Source organism: Sparus aurata, chromosome 22 (assembly GCF_900880675.1).
Source record: "Sparus aurata chromosome 22, fSpaAur1.1, whole genome shotgun sequence".
Taxonomy (NCBI): Eukaryota; Metazoa; Chordata; class Actinopteri; order Spariformes; family Sparidae; genus Sparus; species Sparus aurata.
Genome location: NC_044208.1, coordinates 8980801 through 9000007, shown reverse-complemented (window position 1 = coordinate 9000007; position 19207 = coordinate 8980801). Strand labels below are relative to the sequence as shown.

Below are 19207 nucleotides of genomic sequence, written 5' to 3'. Positions count from 1 at the left end.
GCATTTACATTTACATTGCGGGTATTTAGCAGACACTTTTGTTCAAAGTGAAGTACATTTATCACAAGAAAGTAACCACAACATATCCCCATCGATAATGTAAGAAAGGAACAATAGAAGCAATTTTCAAGCCCTCGTCAGAGTTTAGTAGCTGCTATTTATCAAGGATACCTTAAGTATATAAGTGCTATGATTTAATGATAAGGGTTAGAACATAAAAGTGCATGCACGTTTTTTTTGGGGGGGGGAGTTATGCTATGCAGGGTCGAAGTGAAGTCTGAACAAGTGAGTCTTGAGTCAGCACACTAAACACACACAAAGTTCTCACACTGATGAATGAAATCAAAAACAATCAGTCGTCCTAAACTGAAAATGATCTTCGGAGAGTTTTGTCATCTGACGACATGACTCATGTAAATGTGATGTCATTTAACTGCAGTGGAGTCTTTTCTCTGAAGATTTTATGTTGATGTGGAAGTTGTTGATCAGTGGAGTCTGAAAGAGGCAGAAGTGTCTCCACAGTTTTCAGATTTCAACACACCATCATCTTTATCTTCATCATGATCCACCTGTGAAACACAACACACACAAACTGTCACTCTGACACACTTTAACTGACAACTTTCACATCACTGACCCACATTTAACACAAGAAATAAGAAATAATCTGACAGCACCTGAACGCACCATCACTTACTGTTACTTGTATATATATTTATATGTGTGTGTGTGTATGTATATTATCCCAAAAGTGCTCCAAATGTTCATCCCAGCATACTGTTGATGTTCATAAACTGAGTCAGCCGAACCTGAACGCACCACCAGCTCCTGTCTGATCTGATCTTTACCTGACTGGCTGCTGCACCTGAACGCGCAAACTGGTCTCTGGTTCCCTGGAAAATAAAGCACAGAGTAACATTTCAGCTCTAAATTGACAGTTTGTGTTCATCAGTCCAAACAGATGTTGGTGTGAATGTTCTCACCTGGAGCTCTGATGAGAAGAACAGTAATCACAGTTATTAGGACGAGTTCAGCCACAAGCAGAACCAACATGATGTAGTCGACAACAGAACAATCTGTACGAGCTGTGGAGCAGAAACATCATGTCACAGAACAAAGTTGTTAATGTGAGAGAGAGATTATACAAACAGATAACAATGCTGAGTCACTACCTGGTAGTTCTGTTGAAGCATCATCACTTGTTGTTTTTGTTGTTGTCTCCTCACCTGAACAGACAAACACAACTCAACACAAAACTTATGTTGTGACATCCATCCATCCATCCATTTTTGTCCGCTTATCCAGGGCCGGGTCGCGGGGGCAGCTGCCTGAGCAGGGACACCCAGACTTCCCTCTCCCCGGATACTGCCTCCAGCTCTTCCGGGAGGATCCCAAGGTCAGGCCAGCTGGGTGACATAGTCACACCAGCGTGTCCTGGGTCTTCCTCGGGGTCTCCTCCCGGCGGGACATGCCAGGAACACCTCCCGAGGGAGGCGTCCCGGGGGCATCCGAAACAGATGCCCGAGCCACCTCAGCTGGCTCCTCTCGATGTGGGGGAGCAGCGGCTCTACTCCGAGCTCCTCCCGGGTGACAGAGCTCTTCACCCTATCTCTAAGGGAGCGCCCTGCCACCCTGCGGAGGAAACCCATTTCGGCCGCTTGTATCCAGGATCTTATTCTTTCGGTCATGACCCAAAGTTCATGGCCATAGGTGAGGGTCGGAACGTAGATTGACTGGTAAATCGAGAGCTTCGCCTTTCGGCTCAGCTCTCTCTTCACCACGACAGACCGATACAACGACCGCATTACTGCGGCCGCTGCACCGATCCGTCTGTCAATCTCACGCTCCATCCTTCCCTCACTCGTGAACAAGACCCCGAGATACTTGAATTCCTCCACTTGAGGCAGGAACTCTCCTCCCACCTGGAGGGAGCAAGCCACCTTTTTCCGGTCGAGAACCATGGCCTCAGATTTGGAGGTGCTGATTCTCATCCCAGCCGCTTCACACTCGGCTGCAAACCGCCCCAGGACATGCTGGAGGTCCCGGCTCGAAGGAGCCAACAAGACCACATCATCCGCGAAAAGCAGAGATGAGATCCAGTGGCTCCCGAACCAGATCCCCTCCAGCCCGTGGCTGCGCCTAGCAATTCTGTCCATAAAAATAATGAACAGAACCGGTGACAAAGGGCAGCCCTGCCGGAGTCCAACATGCATTGGGAACAGGTCTGACTTACTGCCGGACCAATGCGAACCAAGCTCCTGCTCCGGTTGTACAGGGAACGTACAGCCCTTAACAGAGGGCCTCCGACCCCGTACTCCCGGAGCACCTCCCACAGAATGCCACGAGGGACACAGTCGAATGCCTTCTCCAAGTCCACAAAACACATGTGGACTGGTTGGGCAAACTCCCATGAACCCTCGAGCACCCTGTGGAGGGTATAAAGCTTGTCCAGTGTTCCACGGCCAGGACGAAAACCGCATTGTTCCTCCTGAATCCGAGGTTCGACTATCGGCTGAATTCTCCTCTCCAGTAGCCTTGAATAGACTTTCCCAGGGAGGCTGAGGAGTGTGATCCCCCGATAGTTGGAACACACCCTCCAGTCCCCCTTTTTAAATAGACATGTTGTGACATGAAAACTTTAAATCCATAAAACACCTACACGGTGTAGTCGACAACAGAACAAGTCAGTGAACAAAGTTACCATCAAACATCAGGAGCACAACACTTCAGTGTTCAGTCATGTTAGTGATGTGGCTCTGGGGATGGAAATGTCATGCGGTTGCTGACACACTATATTGTTGATTTGTTTCTCATGTTAGAAACAGCATTGTGGCTGCAGCTCCCTGTTCTGTTCCAGAGAATTACATGTGACATTTAAATGTATTTGAACATTCATTGATAGTTTTAAGTCAACTACATGGCTGATGGCTAATACAATACTTCTCATTCTCATTTCTATTTCCAAAATGGTTTTCATGCCTCTATCATTGGCTCAGTATGAGTGTGAGGAATCAGTATTTCAAAATACTGATTTATCTCTTAATCTTCTTTGTCGAGCATTTGAACACATTCAACCATTCACTGATGAAACAACACAAACAGAAAACAGAGACACAGAGTGTCCGTCAGCTCTTCAAAGTTCCCCTGCCTTCATAACTTTACTGGCTGTGAGTTTATTAGTCAGAGTGAGACTAAATCAGGGAGACAGAGATTATAGACACAGATATATAAAAGTGTTAAATTAACTTGTTCGGATGAAGCCTCATCAGTTGTTCCTGCTAATACAGTTGTTGTTTTTTTGTGCTTTTTCTGGCTCAGCTGTGACTGGTGTTGTGCCCTCTCCTGAACAGACAAACATGGGTCAACAAAACGTATGTAACATTAAACCTTCAACTCTATGAAATAAACACAAATAAATGAATGTGGGCCAGGGAAGTAAAGTGTACGGGGCCACTCTCGACTTCTGGTCCCTTACTCAGACTGCACACAAATTTGAACTCCTTCATCATTTGATCTCAACTGAACACCTGCAAAGTCTCATGACTCCATCTTGCACAGTCGTCACACTATCATGGTGACAAAATCTTTTGACAGACAGACAGACAAAGAAAAACCTGAAAAAGTAAAGGTCAAACCTGCTACTGTGGTAGTTATAAGGGGTGGAACGGTTCACAAAATCCACGGTTCGGTTCAGATCACGGTTTTGTTGTCACGGTTTTCGGTTCGGTTCGGTATACGCTGATCGTTTGGAAAATCAATGATGTCTTGTATAGTCAGGTTAAAACTGAAAGAATGAGGCAGTCTGACATTTGATACATTGCCATGCAAGAGAGGAGACATTGCTAGTTTCAACATGCTTTTCATTCATTTGGCAAAGAAAGTTATCTTTAACAAATGCTAAGAACAAATAGTTATTCACTGTCACTAATGTAATGTAATGGGCAGTCACAGTCAGGAAACTTTCAGTAGCCCAGGAGGTCCATCCATCACTAGTAAACGCTACCAAGGCGATGTCAGACAACTCTTTAACAATTCCTCGTCGGGTCTCTTCATAAAGTGCGGGAATTACCGTGTTGCCTACGTGTTTGACAGGAAGGGATTTTATTTTATATCGCGCCTCCAGTGTTTCAATCATCCAAAAAATTCTGCACCCTCCACCACAGCAAAAGGCTGCATATCTTACTACACTCCGTTCGTTATGCATGTTGCCCTGTCTGACTCATCACTGTAACCTCCGATTTCCACTGGATACGTCTCCTCTGTGTTGCGTCTCCGCCACGCCAGCGGAGCAGATACGTTTCACTTTAGTCAATGTGTCAATCCCCACCAGGTCCGCTGTGCTGCGTATCTGCTCCTTCCCAGCTCCGGCAGTCCGGAGCCCTCCGGCACAGATACGCAGGACTTCTATTTCTGGCGGATGCCGGAGCACGATGCAGGAATTCAGCTGAATTTAGCACGGAGCAGACAGGAAGTCAAGCGCCAAAATAACAAACAACATGCGGTTACTTTTCAAAAAGAGACAAACACAAGCTCTTCTGCTGATCCTTTGATTGGGAACACTTCGTGTTGTTGTTTTTAATAACACAGACCTATAACTGTGGTTGTGATTGATTATGTGATTATCGCGGGAACTAATCTGCATCGTGATGCCAGCTGTCTACCGTACTGCGCCGTAGCGGACTCAAACCGCAACTGGTGGGGATTACCGGACGGCGGAGCAAAACCGGATCGGAGCCTCAATGCAGCGGACACGTAACCAGTGGAAATTGGGGGTAAGGCTGTTTAAAAGCTGTGGGGAGCAGAAGTTGTCCTGTCGACTCTCTCCCTCTCCTCCTTGCGCTGCCAGTTGTCTCACTGGGATGATGTCTTGGCAGATGAGCTGACATGTTAGTCGTGTTACTGTTAGCATAAACAACACGTGTTGCACAATGTTGCACACTGTCGCACTTTTGTCAACAACTTTCATGCTGCCGTCATCGTAGGTAACTCTAAATGCAAAGTGGTACCATACAGCAGACCTATACAGCGCTGCTGCCTGGCGCATCTTCTAGCTCCGACTCTTTTCCACTCGCCATGCCCACAAACGTCTCCACAGCTGACCCAGAGATACTCAATTACTATCTGCTACTCCGCTTCGCTTCTTCTTCTTGTTTACTGCCGGATGGCATCCAGCTCAGTACCGCCACCTGCTGCTCTGGAGTGTACACGCTTCGCCTCGTTAGTAAATGAGGAAAAGAAGTTGCGCGTGCCTATGAAACGAGTGGTAAGCACGCGCCCCGAACCGTGACAAGCGTACCGAACGGGACGGATTTTTGTGATGAACCGATCACCCCTACTAGCAACTGCAACAAAAGCTGTCACCAGGACCCCATTTTGCCATGAAAACACACACACACATACACACACAACCAGCTGATGCAGCTGGAAGTTATGTTTCAGTGTTTTGTTCTAACAAGTCAGTCTGAGCTGTAAACGTTATAATGTAACACTCACCCGTGACAACAGTCAGGTCATAATCAGTGTCTTCACCATGTCTTTCTCCTGATCTGAAGTGTCTGCAGCTGTAACGACCATCATCCTCAGCTGTGACCGTCTTTATAACCAGAGAGCAGTCAGGTTCAAGTGTCAGTCTGTCTGATTTATCTCTGGCATCTTTATGAATCTTCCCCTCTTCAAACAGTGTTAATGATTTGTCTGAATGAGTGTAGGTCCAGGTTGTACTTTTGCATTTGTCCTCAGTATTGGTCACATTTTTACAAGGCAGGTTGACCTGAACTCCAGGTGTGACAGCAAAGGGTTTGGTCTGAACAGCTACTGATGAGGAAACAAGGAGAGAGAAACACGACAAAGCGGCTTCAATTTAACTCACATTTTCAGGGTTCATTTGAGGATATGTCTGTCGGTGTGTGACAAACGTGTCATTTTCTTCCTTACCTGTGACGTGAAGCAGCAGAATCAGACATAAAACATTTGATTCCACCGAATGAGTCCATCGATCTTCCCTTCTATCTCGTGTTCTGCAACTGCACGACCTTCTGAACTTAAGTTTTTGTGTACGATGCACACAGCAGTTCCTGTTAGTAGTGAGGTGTTACTTCCTGTTAGGTTGTCGGTCTTGTTTCTCACCTGTCAGTGGTCGCATCAGTGTAGCTGAGGTCATTAGGCAGTTCATCTTTTTGTTGTTTCTGTCTATTTATTATTCTGTCAAAATCTGAATTGTGCAGAGGAATCTATTTGAGCCAATCTAATGCTGTAAAAATATATTACACATATGACTGAGTCTCAAGTTCACACTGTGTCCAGTCCCACAGTGTATTTGTGACACTGAGGTGTTTCACACATATGTTAGTGGTCTGAGGCCTGTTGTTTCCTCCTTCTTCCTCTGAACTTATTTCTGTCAGAGAAGTGAAGGGGAAGTGTTTTGATGAGAATGTGGGTACAACAGCAGCATCAAGCCTCCATGATATGTGCTGCTCAACTGGACAGTTCCAACACTTCACCTGTGGTCTGGAGGTTGTTCATGCTGTATGCTCACTGCAGACACGACTAGTTGGACATTTAAGATGTGTGAAATGTATTGACATCATTATAGGTCAGAGTACAGATGATAATATTAACAGATATAGTAAAGAGAAGACTGTTACTGACTCCATTAAGGCTGAAACACATTCAAACACACACAAATCTGTGAACAACAATGCTAAATGAAAGTGGGTTCAAATGAGTTCTTCTGCACACAGAGACATGAAACTGAGCTCAAGCTGCTGCAGCTTCAACAACAATCAGGAAATCAAGATTTTCACAAGTGATGCAGGAAAATGAAGCATCAGTTTTCATGTTATTTATACTTTAACAGAGACACATTGAAAATAACTTCTCAAGAACTGACGGCTCTCAGTTCCTTTTAAGGGAGTTATGAGAAAGTTATAGGAGTCGTGCAAGTGTGACTAAGTCTACTACAAGGAAAACAACAATGCAGCAGCAGAGGAGGGAGCTGTGGTTCAGGGTGGAGTTAAAGGAGCCACTGATGTGTTTTCAGATGAGTTCACAGACGTTTTACCTGATGCAGTTCATTTGAATTTGAATTTATTTATTTTTGAATTTGAATTTTTTTATTCAGGATAGCCCCTTGAGATGAATCATCTCCTTTTTGAGGGGGTCCTTCCACAAAATGATACAGTACAAAGCCAAAACAAACCAAAAAAAAAAAAAACAGTGAAACACATTACAGGACTTATACATGCACACACACACTCCCACAGACACAGACAAGGCTCACCAACACCAGCTAATCCACTGATAGCCAAATCTCAGTTCAGTAATCAATTTAGTAGTATCCGTGCTTACAGGTGGGAAAAAGAGAGTTGCAGGAATATCAGTTTATATGATAAATATATAAGATACAACAATAATATAAATATATAAACAAGGAAGTGAATGAGAAATGAGGATAAAATAATAGAATAAAAAGAGAAAAAAGAGAAAAAATAAGTAAATGAATAAATAAATAAATGAATAAATAAAAACAGGAACAAACACAAAATCAGAAACAAGAACAAGGAGTTTGCAAATGGGTTAGAGTTGATGCTTTGAAACCATGAAGAGAAGTATCAGACCTAAGCTGGCATGGGAGATTGTTCCAATCAGACGGAGCTTTGAACTGGAATGAATTCTAGGAGTGCGGAAAAAGAGGTGATCAGTATGTTGTATGTATGGTTGTATTGTGTACTGTAAGGAATTACAAATTTCATCTTTGAGTTCATCTAGTGCACCTGTGCTCTCTTCTTTCTCCTAGTGAAGTCTTTTAAAACTCTGGGCCTTTCCTTCTATTGGTGCAGAAAAAGAGATTTGAAGCGCAGCGACATCTGGTGGTTTGTAGGACTTACAGCAGCTCTTCAGTCCTGGAGCTGAAGCTCTGCAACACCTCAGTGATTTTAGCTGTTTGTGCAGCAGCTGATTTCACTCATGAATTGACACAAATAAAATTATCTAGTCACATTAACAGAATATCAACACAATATTTCACTGCTGTAAATCTTTGGAATCTTTAGCTACAGAGGCTTCAGAGAATATTGTGTTGAGGAAAATCAGCACATCTTCAGCCATCCAACCTCCTCTCAGGAGCAGCAAGCACTTCTTTAGTCCTAAACAGAAAACCTTACACATATATCTGAACTTTCTCCTCCTTACATTTCAAATCAGGCTCATTACTTTAGTTTGATGCTTTTTGAGGGGAATTATGGATTATTCTTATTTTGTGTCAAGGAACGCCTCCTTCCCAACATCAAGACTGATTCCAACCTCTCAGTGCACATCACGCATGGCAGACATAGTGATATGAAACAAAGACGTAAAAAGACAGGAACAGACAGAGAGGGAGACTGGAATGGGGAGTAAAGGCGTGTTAGTGTCTGGTATCTGCAGAGACCCTGCAGCCCTTTGCCTGGATTTTCTTATTTTCTCACTTTGTTGCTGCTCGGGACGCTTAACCAACCCAACATGTGGCTATTTGACGTCCTGGGAGCAGTGGCGGTTCTAGAGCAGTTTTAATAGGGGGGCCAGGTTGGGGCCGGCTTTTTTGTAAGGGGGCACATACAACCCGGAAAAAAGGATAAATCCCTCATTCAGAAAAAGCAGTGTTTACAATTTCAGCAATTTTGATTGGGTAGTAAACTGCTGATACACTTTATTTCTGCCTTTCCCTTCAGAACAAAATCATTGCAAGAAATCTGTCATTGTATTATTGATGCAGACTCCCTGTCAGGGGGGCCACAGGGGGGTCCAGACTCAGAGTTACGGGGGCACTGGCCCCTGTTGGCCCCCCCCCCCCCCCTAGAACCACCCCTGCCTGGGAGTTAGACTCAACAGTCAGCTTTCTTTGTGGTGCGTTTAGGAACAGCTAGGACAAATCCTACTGATTCTTCCTTTGAGTTTAACAGTCTTTGAATTATATTAATATAACTTGAGCTCCAGTTTCGAGCAGAACAGTGGAAATGTCCTTCAGAGGGAGACTTTTTACTTTGATACTTTGAGTACATTTCAGAGCCTGTACTTTATTACTTTTACTTGAGTAAAGGAGTTGAAACAGTACTTCTGTCTTTTTTTAAGTATATGTTCTTTTGCTTGAGGACAGAATGAGTGGACTTTTGCCACCTCTGATGTGCTGCTTCTTATCACAGCATCTACTTCCTGCGATAAGTAAGAAGTGACTTCCTCATAATGTTTCCATACTTCAATTTGCTGTTGAATTTGTGTGATGTTAGATTTTTTCACATTTTAACTTTTACATTTGATGCATATTTGAAGGTTAGTTGAGATACATATTTGCACAAATACAACTTATTATCTTTATATGCTTTATTGTAAAACAGTCAGGATTCATGATGTTTACAGCACACATACACAGACAGCTGAAGAGTCAAACTCCTCGTCCACCAGTTTGACTCCAGCCTGTTAGTCCAGCTCAGACTGAAACACAAAGAGCTCGGCACAGAAAAGACATTTGTCATATTAATGAATAAAAGCAAATAGATTCAGTCTAACTCTTAAAAAGATGTCATGATTCTATTGTTATCTCCTCATGTGAAATATGATGAGGTGATGTTTAACAGCAGTGGACTTGTTTCTCTGGTGAGTTGATGTTGATGATCAGTGGATTCTGACGGAGGCAGACGGCTCTCCGGTGTTTTTATAGACCACTGTACCTTCATCTTCATCTTCATCATCATGCTCCTGAGGAAAACACAACACTCTGGGTAAAAATGGAGCAAACAAATGTTGAAACACAAAGCAGCTCCAGAGAAACAGTTCAGGGCCTCGTTAGATTGATCGTTATTGGAAAAGAAAGAGCTTTATTAATTCATTTTTCTAACAAACACTCTCAGGAAAAGTTCAGAGACTCTAACATGTGTTCAGTTTTTCAGATTACAATCCCAATTCTCTGACGTTCAGACTTCCTGTCCTCTACGTTTACAGAGTTACATTTTCAGTGGTTTACTTTTCACTTTCAGAGGTCTACGTTTCACTACCTGATACATACATACAGTACAAAAGACTGCGTACCCAGTCGCCAGAGTAAAATTATGGCAGTTAACATTACTGCAAACCACTGATACTTTCACATGTGTGTGTGTCATGAAGCTATTTACAATACTGACATTTCCACCAAATGGCTCATATCACATTCACATTACATTCTAATGGCCAGACTTTCATATCTGGGAGTCCTGAGGAGATCGAGCTGATGTTTCAACATTTGTAAGCGTGGCAGCGCTGAACATTTTTTAAGAAACCCTGCCACAAGTACCAGTTGTATTTGAGGTGACATGAATTGGTGTTTTAAGCCAAAACAGGATCTTTCCAGAACTCAAACTAAAAGTGGATTTGGTGCCTAAACCTAACCAGACCGTATGCACAGCACTGTCAGCACTTTCTCACTTCCAGTTCATGAAATCCGGTAGCTTGATCAGTGGCCTTAAACTTTAAACTGTGATGCTCTACTGAGACAAACACTTCACATGAACACATTTTCAAATACTTTTACTTTTGGGCTGTTATCAATTTCGTCAAACGGTCTTTTAATTTGGGTCAAAATAATGAGATCTGGTCCAACTCTTCTCATTTGTGACAGGAAGTTTGGACATCTGGGCCCATATTCACAAAGAATCTTAAGGCTAAAAGTAGCTCCTAACAGGCAAATTTAGGAGCAACTCCTAAAAATAATGGGAGACCTTAGAAATAGTCCAGAGGACTCCTAACTCGCTAAGACCTAGTCACAGCCGAATGTTTTGGAGACGCTGAATGACAGGGAATTATTAAAACGATGTAGGATGGACCGCAAAGGGACTGAAGTTGTGGTTGAGTTGGTGAGGGACGCAATAACGCCCCCAACCAACCGAAACAATCCAATAACGCCGGAGTTCAAATGTAACTCCGGCGTAAATAAATGTAATAAATCCAGTATTTGGCTACGCGGAAAATGCAGCTCTGCAACGCGGATAATTTAGGGATATCACAGCCATCAGTAAGCCGCTCTCTACCAAACCATCAACGCCACCTGTAGACCTCATATAATCCATCAGTTTATCTGGTTTCCTTTAGACAATCACCAACAACAAAGAATCAAAGCCAAATTCATGGAAATTGCAGGTATACCCGGTGTGATCGTTGCAGTTGATGAGTGGACGCATATTAAAATAATTGCTCCTTCTCAGAATGAAGACGTCTTTGTCAATACACAAATTGTCTTTGACGCACATTACAACACACCGGACCTTGTTGCGAATTCCCAAATTTTGATTCAAGACAATTCGCATTTTTCATTGCAATCTTCTAATTTGTCATGGGCTAATAGGCAACTTCCTTATTTTCACTTCATGCATTGCGTAGCCTAAATGACTTTTCAATGGGCTGCCCTGTCACTCAACAACCTATCACCGTTGTCACCGCTTCTAAGTGTGTCCTTATAAATTCACGATTTCCATAGCAACAGAGAGTTACTTCTAGTTTAGGAGTTCACTCTTTTCATAAGTAAAAGTAGGTCTCAGCGGCTTTGTGAATTACTTTCAAGAAACGACTCCTACAGAAAAACTTTCAGTCTGATTTAGCAGTACTCCTAACGTTAAGATAAAAGTCTTTGTGAATACGGGCCCTGTTTGTTAATACCAAAACAGAAATGTTTTGTATCCTTTTCCGAACCCTGACCAAGTGTTTTTGGTGCCTGAACCTGACCACAGCATAAGCACAGCCTTGTACCAAAGGGAAATTGACAAAGGAACCCGATGAAATATAAAGTTACAACATGACATTTTTTTTAATTCTACACATATGTGGTTTTGCAGAAACGTAAATTGTCAACAAATGTTGTGAAATTTGGGTTTTCACGTTTTACATTTTACCTCCACTGCTGAAACTGAAGCCAGCTCACACTTGAGTTTCAAACTCACCCTGTTTTCTTCCCTCTGTGTTTTGTTCTCTGAAAAGACAAAATTTAGTCAAGTTTAGTTTGCACAGTGAAAGTCCAGGTTTATCAAAGCTTCCTGTTTCATCTGTGGCTGCTCTTACCTTTAGTTCTCGTCCACATATTGACTGTAACAACACTTATTAAGAGTGCTGACAAACCCACGGACACAATGATGAACCGCCACCTAACTGAAAAAAAGAGAATTTAGAGGAGTTAAATATAATCAGAGGCGTTTTAATGATGAGATCTTTGGTCATGAGTTATTTTACTGTCTCTATACCTCTGATATCTGAAACAAGACGGTGTCTTTTGCCTTTTTTAACTGAATGTAGTTCTGATCCCTCTCTACCTTCTTCTTTAATTCCAATATTGTTGTTTGTAAATGTTTTCTTTTAAATCTTTTGATGGTTTATTTTTCACTGATGTACATTTATTACCTGTTATTGACACTGTGGTTGTTGTAGACATTGTGGTTTGTGCATCATCACCTTAATGAACACAAAATGCAAAAATGCAAGTGTTTAGTTAGAACAAACAATAATGTATCTGCATTAAATGAATGACAAAGAATGATGTAAGATTAAAACCTGAGATCTAAACAAACGTTAAAAAAAAGAGTTAATTATTTTGAAGTGATTTTAATGAGCTCATCACCTGTTTTCTCTCCTGAGGACTGACGGCTGAAGGTAAACTGCTGAACTTTTCCAGTGAAAATTTCAGTCACTTCACACTCAAAGGACTCATTATGCTTTGACTTCTTGGGATCATAAAATGTCACAGCAGCTGAGCAGTTAGTCTGTGATGTCGTCATGTCTTCATCTTCAGCCACCTCTTTACCTTCATACAGCAACTTCACTGTGTGTCTACACCATCCATGATACGACGCAGAGCAGTTTAAAGTCCAATCATCAGCCTCCTGATGTTCCGTCACTGGTGAAGATGGAGATACTGTGAGAGAGACTCAACAACAACAGTTTGATCTGAACACATTATGATGTAAATACTCACTGGTGACAACAGACAGATAAACATCAGTGACTGGACCTTGTTGTTCTCCTGATTCCATCTGCATGCAGAAGTAGTCACCACCGTCTTCGATGGTGATGTCTATGATGACCAGAGAACAGTTCTCTCTAACACTCAGTCTGTCTGATTTAGTTTGGGCTTCTTTGTGAATCTGCCCACGATCAAACAGACGTACTGCCTTTGTTGAACCAAAGAAGATCCAGGTAGTACTGTTGCACCTCTCCTGATCGTGTTTCACATTTTCACAAGACAAACTTAGTTCATCTCCAACTCTGACAGCGACAGAGGGGTACTTCCCTGTTACTGCTGTTGAGATAAAGAGAGTGAAATGTAACACATAAATAAGTATGATTTTCACAGTTATGCTCACAGCTTTTGTGATGTTAATGTCAGACACAAGTTACATTTTCAGTGTCAAAGAGTTCATTGAACTCAACATGTTACAAACTAAACCTGTCCGTCTCATTTAAAAGATGAATACGTAATAATTGGTAATATAAATGCAGTTTTTTGTGTCCTTACCTGTCAAACTGCCCACCAGCATCAGAAATAAAGAAAATGTAATCCACCTGAACTCGACCATCGTGTTTCTCTCTCAGTCTCACACTGACACTTCTGAAAAGTAATCGCAGCATCTACTTCCTGTGATGAGGAAGAAGTCCCACCCTCATACTGACTTCAGTCTGTTACATCACCTCTGTGTCCTGAAGCCCAGTGAAAACATTTTTATTTTCTCATATTTTGTTAGTTTCTGTTATACTAATTTTGACCACAAGAGGCTGAAGTGTACCACTACTCATGTCCTGAATGTTCCTCCAGGGCAGTTTTAATTTCTCTCTGCACTCTGAACATGAGACGCGGCCTGCATCATGATCAGGACTCACAATGAGGATATGGAGTTTAACGATTCTGTGATATATCCATATACATAAGTCCATATGAGCAGGTGGGAGGATGTTCAACATGAGCTGACTGCTGAAGGTGCAGAGACTGCACTGCACTGTTTGTGATACAAACCAACCACCACAGAAACACACACACAACCACAGGATAGATTTGAGTTTTCCATTTTGAAATCTGCCCGAAATCTTCACTTCATCCTGTAGCCGAGCCCGAGCTTACACCTCTGGGATGAAATACTTGGACACACAGGTCCAATGTGGATCTCCCTCTGGAATGTCTAACAAGTGTCAATGAGTTGATGGCCTCAGTGGTGATTTAGATTTATTTACATGGTTCAACTGGTAATTGAACTGTGAAAATGACAGTGTTTATTGTCTTTAAGCAGTTTAAGATGTAATTTATGATTTCTCTACAAAATATAAAGAAAATGCGAGTGCTTCTTTGATGTTCAAGTTGATAAAGGCTGAAAATACACAAGTCAGTTGGTTCATTTATTAATTTATTGGGAGAGATATAGATGTTAAAATGACTGCATATCAAACAATAACAGGAGATACAAAAATAACAGCAGAAACTAACACATCTTAAACTAAAGCCAATCTTTAGCATATTAGCTTTATACAAAACAGTACCCTGGAATGTTTTGGTTGTGATTTATTGATCACAAAGCAAAACACAAGTGTGACCTCTGTACTCTGCTTTATGAAATGACCTGGGATCCTCACAGAACCTGTTTTCTGATACCTACACTACAAAGCCAATCTAGCATTTACTCTTTTTACAGATTATCAAGAAAAATGTACCATATATTATCTCATTAGCTCGTTTACATTTCAAGCTGCCACGTAATACTGTGCTAATGTGCTGCTAGTTAAACTACTGCAACTCGTACTGGATAAAAGGCTTGTTACAGCAAAAAATCCTCCAAATGATCATCAAGCATTTACTAAAATCCATTATCAATGTAAAACAAGTGGAGCAACATGAGCTGTGACGACACTGTGGCCTCTTATTTCTTTGGTTTGTTGACGCTGGCGTACAGGTCGCTGGGATCAGCAGACGCTGCAGCAGAAAGAGAGGAAGCTTTGATGGTGGTGTAGGTCACTGCTTCATCATCATCGTCATCTCCATCTTTTCCCTGAGCCTGAAAACAATAAACAAACAGCACGACAAATAAATTACACAATATTATATTATACAGATTAATGCAAGTACACGCAACATTATGAAATCCAGCAGCGCATGAACACAACACGATGTGATTCAGTTTGAAGTCTGTTGATTTCCTGTTTTTCTTACCCGATCTCTCCTGTTGGTGTTCCTGGTGTAGCTAACGGAGGCGTAGCAGACTCCATCTCCAGGCTCAGCCTGCACAGAGAGGACAGCATGTAGATTTAATGTGACTCACACTTTTTACTTTATTCTGTTCTAGTTTAACATTATTTTACATACTTTTAATTCTGCTAACGTGCTCATGCTGTCTCTCGTGTTTCAAATGACGTGTCGACATGTTGTGTAGTAGTTTATCTGTGGTGGTTTGACCTCTGTCTGACTACTCATGCTCTCCTCTAGTGTAGTCCCTTGTGTCATCTGACTTCCTTTTTTCATCTTTATCACACAATCTCACAGCATCAAGACGGCAGCGTGTGATCTCACCGTGCCCTGACTGGTTTCTGGATCAGACTGAGTCACTGCAGGGTTTGAGGTCAGTCCCTGAATAAACACAGTTTGGTCAAAAAGCATCTTACAGTTCACTGAACACAGATGCAGTCAGGGTACAATTAAACCACCTGTGTAACATGTGCAGTACATCTGTGCAGGATATTATACTCACAACATTGTCCTCCATCCGTGTGTTGTTCTCTGAAAAGACAAACAGAGAGTTGACTTTAGCGTCCACAAAGAAAATCCAGTTTAGTTGTAACATCTGGTTTAAACAAGTTTCACCTGTGCTCTCACCTTCAGCTCTCTTCCTCCTGAAGACTTTCACAACAATGATTAAAAGTGCCACTAAGACCACAGCCAGAATGATGAGCAGCCACCACCAATCTGGAAACATAATGACAATAATTGAAGAGTGTTGACTGCAGCTTCCTGTTGAAGAGATGACATGTCATTTAAATTTGATACTTCAAGTACAAAGACTGAATCCAACGGGAACACAAATGTTGGTTCCTTCTTTTTCTGCTGTTTCCAGTTAATTTAGTCGTTGTCTCCTCACCTGAACAGATAAACACAACTCAACAAACTGTTCAGTACAAAACTTGTGTTGTGATGTTGATGTAAAATGTAAAATGTAAATGTCAAATCATTAAAATAAACAAATATTTTCTGTAATTATTCACATCAGTTTAAAGATCAACATGTTGCTCATCAACTGTCATGACCGACCATTTCTCTGATTGTTAAACTGCAGTCGGACAGAGTTTAACTTCATGTCGGCATGTGAGCTTCTCCAGCCCCACCCCTCCAACTCCATGAGTCCAAACTACAGCACAAAATACAACTACAGTAATAAATCTAACAAACATACAAACAAACAAAGAAAACACAGACTTGCTCACTGAAATGCGCACCCACCATCACCGTCTGACACTCAGAGATAAGAAGAGAGGGAGGGAGAGAAGTGCTGACACGATACCTCGTAGTTCTGTTGAAGCATTATCACTTGTTGTTGTTGTTGTTGTTGTTGTTGTCTCATCACCTGAACAGATAAACACAACTCAGCAAACTGTTCAGTACAAAACTTGTGTTGTGATGTAATATTAAAACTTCAAATCCTTAAAATAAACAAATATTTTCTGTAATTCTTCATATCAGTTTGAAGATCAACATATTCTCACCTGGTTTGTTTCCTGATGACTGAAGTCTGAAGGGAAACAGCTGCTGCTCTTTGTCACCATCAGTCACTGAACAATCCAGATATTTAAACCTTGATTTGTAAATGTGATGAGAAGATGGAGCACGCACAGAGGCAGAGCAGGGAGACTGTGATGTAGTTACACCTCGGTCATCTTTTTTCACCTCTTTACCCTCATACAGCCACTTCACTGTGTGACTACATGGTTCATATGTCGACACAGAGCAGATTAATGTCACCTTATCATGGTTCTGATGTTCAGTCACTGGTGAAGATGGAGATATTGTGAGAGAAAGACAACAAGAGTCAAATGAACTTCATCACTGTGATCATAATTATTGTAATGTTTCACAGTTTGATCTGAAAACATGATGATGTAAATACTCACTGGAGACAACAGACAGATAAACCACAGAGTCTGGATCCTGACGTATGTCTGATTTGTATTGTTGACAATTATAACGACCAACATCCTCGACTGTGACCTTCTTTATAACCAGAGAACAGTTCTGCAGTCTGTCTAATTTAGCTTTGACATATTTCTTAATCTCCCCATGTACAACCAGCTCTACTGCTGGTTTGTTTCCTGGATCAATGAATTTCCAGACAGTACTGTCACATTGTTGCTGAGGCTTTATCACATTTTCACAAGGCAAAGTGACGTCATCTCCAACTGTGACAGTGAAGGAGGCTGGAAGGTTTTCAGCTGCTCCTGTTTACAAGATCAGAGAAAAATATGGAAAATAAACTGAAATGAGAACAAATCTGTGATGTTTCTTTATCCTTGTTTCTAAAAGTACACTAAACTCACCATGTTGTCATCAAACAACACATTTTGTTGTCTTACTTCAATCAAATATATCTAATAAAATACATTTCATACATATTTGAAGCATGTTGGCTGCAGATTCCTGTCGAAGAGATTACATGTCATTTTAATTTGACACTTTTAGTACAAAGACTGAATCCAGTTTGAACACAGTCTTCATCTACTTTGACTAAACAAGCAAATAAAACACATTACCCACATAGTTCAATGTCCACTTAATGATTCTCACCTGGTTTGTTTCCTGATGACTGAAGTCTGAAGGGAAACAGCTGCTGCTCTTTGTCACCATCAGTCACTGAACACTTCACAAATCCAAACTCTGACTTGTAAATGTAACTATAAGTCAGAGCACTCACAGAGGCGTTGCAGGGAGACTGTGATGTAGTTACACCTTGGTTATCTTCATCCACCTCTTTACCCTCATACAGCCACTTCACTGTGTGACTACATGGTTCATATGTCGCCACAGAGCAGGTTAATGTCACCACATCAGTGTCTTTATGTTGAGTCACTGGTGAAGATGGAGATATTGTGAGAGAAAGACAACAAGAGTCAAATGAACTTCATCACTGTGATCAGAATTATTGTAACGTTTCACAGTTTGATCTGAAAACATTTTGATGTAAATACTCACTGGAGACAACAGACAGATCAACCTCAGAGTCTGGACCTTGATGTTTGTCTGATTTGTATTGTTGACAATCATAACGACCAACATCCTCGACTGTGACCTTCTTTATAACCAGAGAACAGTTCTCTGTAACACTCAGTCTGTCTGATTTAGCTTTGGCATTTACACCAATCTGTCCATGTTCAACCAGCTCTACTGGTGATTTGTTTCTTGAATACTTGAATTTCCAGATAGTACTGTCACATTTTTGCTGAGGCTTTATCATGTTTTCACAAGGCAAAGTTACGTCATCTCCAACTGTGACAGTGAAGGAGGCTGGAAGGTTTTCAGCTGCTCCTGTTTACAAGATAAGAGAAAAATATGGAAAATAAACTGAAATGAGAAAAAAATCTGTGATATTTCTTCATCCTTGTTTCTAAAAGTTCACTAAACTCACCATGTTGTAAACAAACAACACATTTTGTTGTCTTACTTCAATCAAATATACTTAATAAAATACGCTGTTGCAGTGCACCTTCCATTTCTATATGTGATATACGTCTTCTTACCTGTGAACTGAAGCATCGCTGTCACAAATAAAGACATTTGAATCCATTTGAACTGGACCATCATGATTCTCTGTCTCTCTCCTTCTTCTTTCTCTCTTCTTATGATCATCTGAGTTTCTAAAGTCGTGCTTTAGTCGAGAGAAGCTGCACCTACTTCCTGTGGTTCATACGATGTCACTTCCTCATTCTTAATCTTAGTCTGTTTTAGATTTTTTATCTCGCTGTATCTCTTGTCAATGTCACAATTTCCACTTTAACTGGTTTGAAATGTCCAGGCCCACGGTGTATTTGTGACACTGACGTGTTTCACAAGAATGTTAGTGGTCTGAGACCTGTAGGTTCCTCCTTCTTCCTCTGAACTTATTTCTGTCAGAGAAGTGAAGGGGAAGTGTTTAGAGGAGAATGTGGGTACAACAGCAGCAGAGCTCTGCAGGTGTTAGCCTCTAAT

The 19207-nt window shown here is 41.5% G+C and overlaps 2 protein-coding genes across 3 annotated transcripts; both read right to left on the bottom strand.

The window, feature by feature from the left end:
• Nucleotides 1-9342: 9342 nt before the first annotated feature.
• Nucleotides 9343-13599, bottom strand: LOC115574551 (uncharacterized). Its single transcript, XM_030406151.1, has 7 exons — nucleotides 13511-13599; nucleotides 12971-13294; nucleotides 12617-12892; nucleotides 12400-12450; nucleotides 12064-12150; nucleotides 11898-11974; nucleotides 9343-9732 (listed from the first exon to the last, which is right to left on the bottom strand). The coding sequence occupies exons 1-7, from the start codon at nucleotides 13569-13571 to the stop codon at nucleotides 9649-9651; spliced, it is 960 nt and encodes a 319-aa protein (XP_030262011.1). The 5' UTR covers nucleotides 13572-13599; the 3' UTR covers nucleotides 9343-9648.
• A 776-nt stretch (nucleotides 13600-14375) lies between these two features.
• Nucleotides 14376-18930, bottom strand: LOC115574547 (uncharacterized). 2 transcript variants are annotated; one of them, XM_030406144.1, is made up of 11 exons: nucleotides 18760-18930; nucleotides 18215-18547; nucleotides 17810-18091; nucleotides 17140-17463; nucleotides 16735-17016; nucleotides 16533-16595; nucleotides 15839-15940; nucleotides 15726-15754; nucleotides 15548-15604; nucleotides 15191-15259; nucleotides 14376-15035 (listed from the first exon to the last, which is right to left on the bottom strand). In XM_030406144.1, the coding sequence occupies exons 1-11, from the start codon at nucleotides 18866-18868 to the stop codon at nucleotides 14901-14903; spliced, it is 1785 nt and encodes a 594-aa protein (XP_030262004.1). In that variant the 5' UTR covers nucleotides 18869-18930; the 3' UTR covers nucleotides 14376-14900. The 2 variants fall into 2 exon arrangements, with proteins under 2 accessions (XP_030262004.1, XP_030262005.1); XM_030406145.1 differs by having other exon boundaries at nucleotides 15851-15940.
• Between the last annotated feature and the right edge of the window lie 277 nt (nucleotides 18931-19207).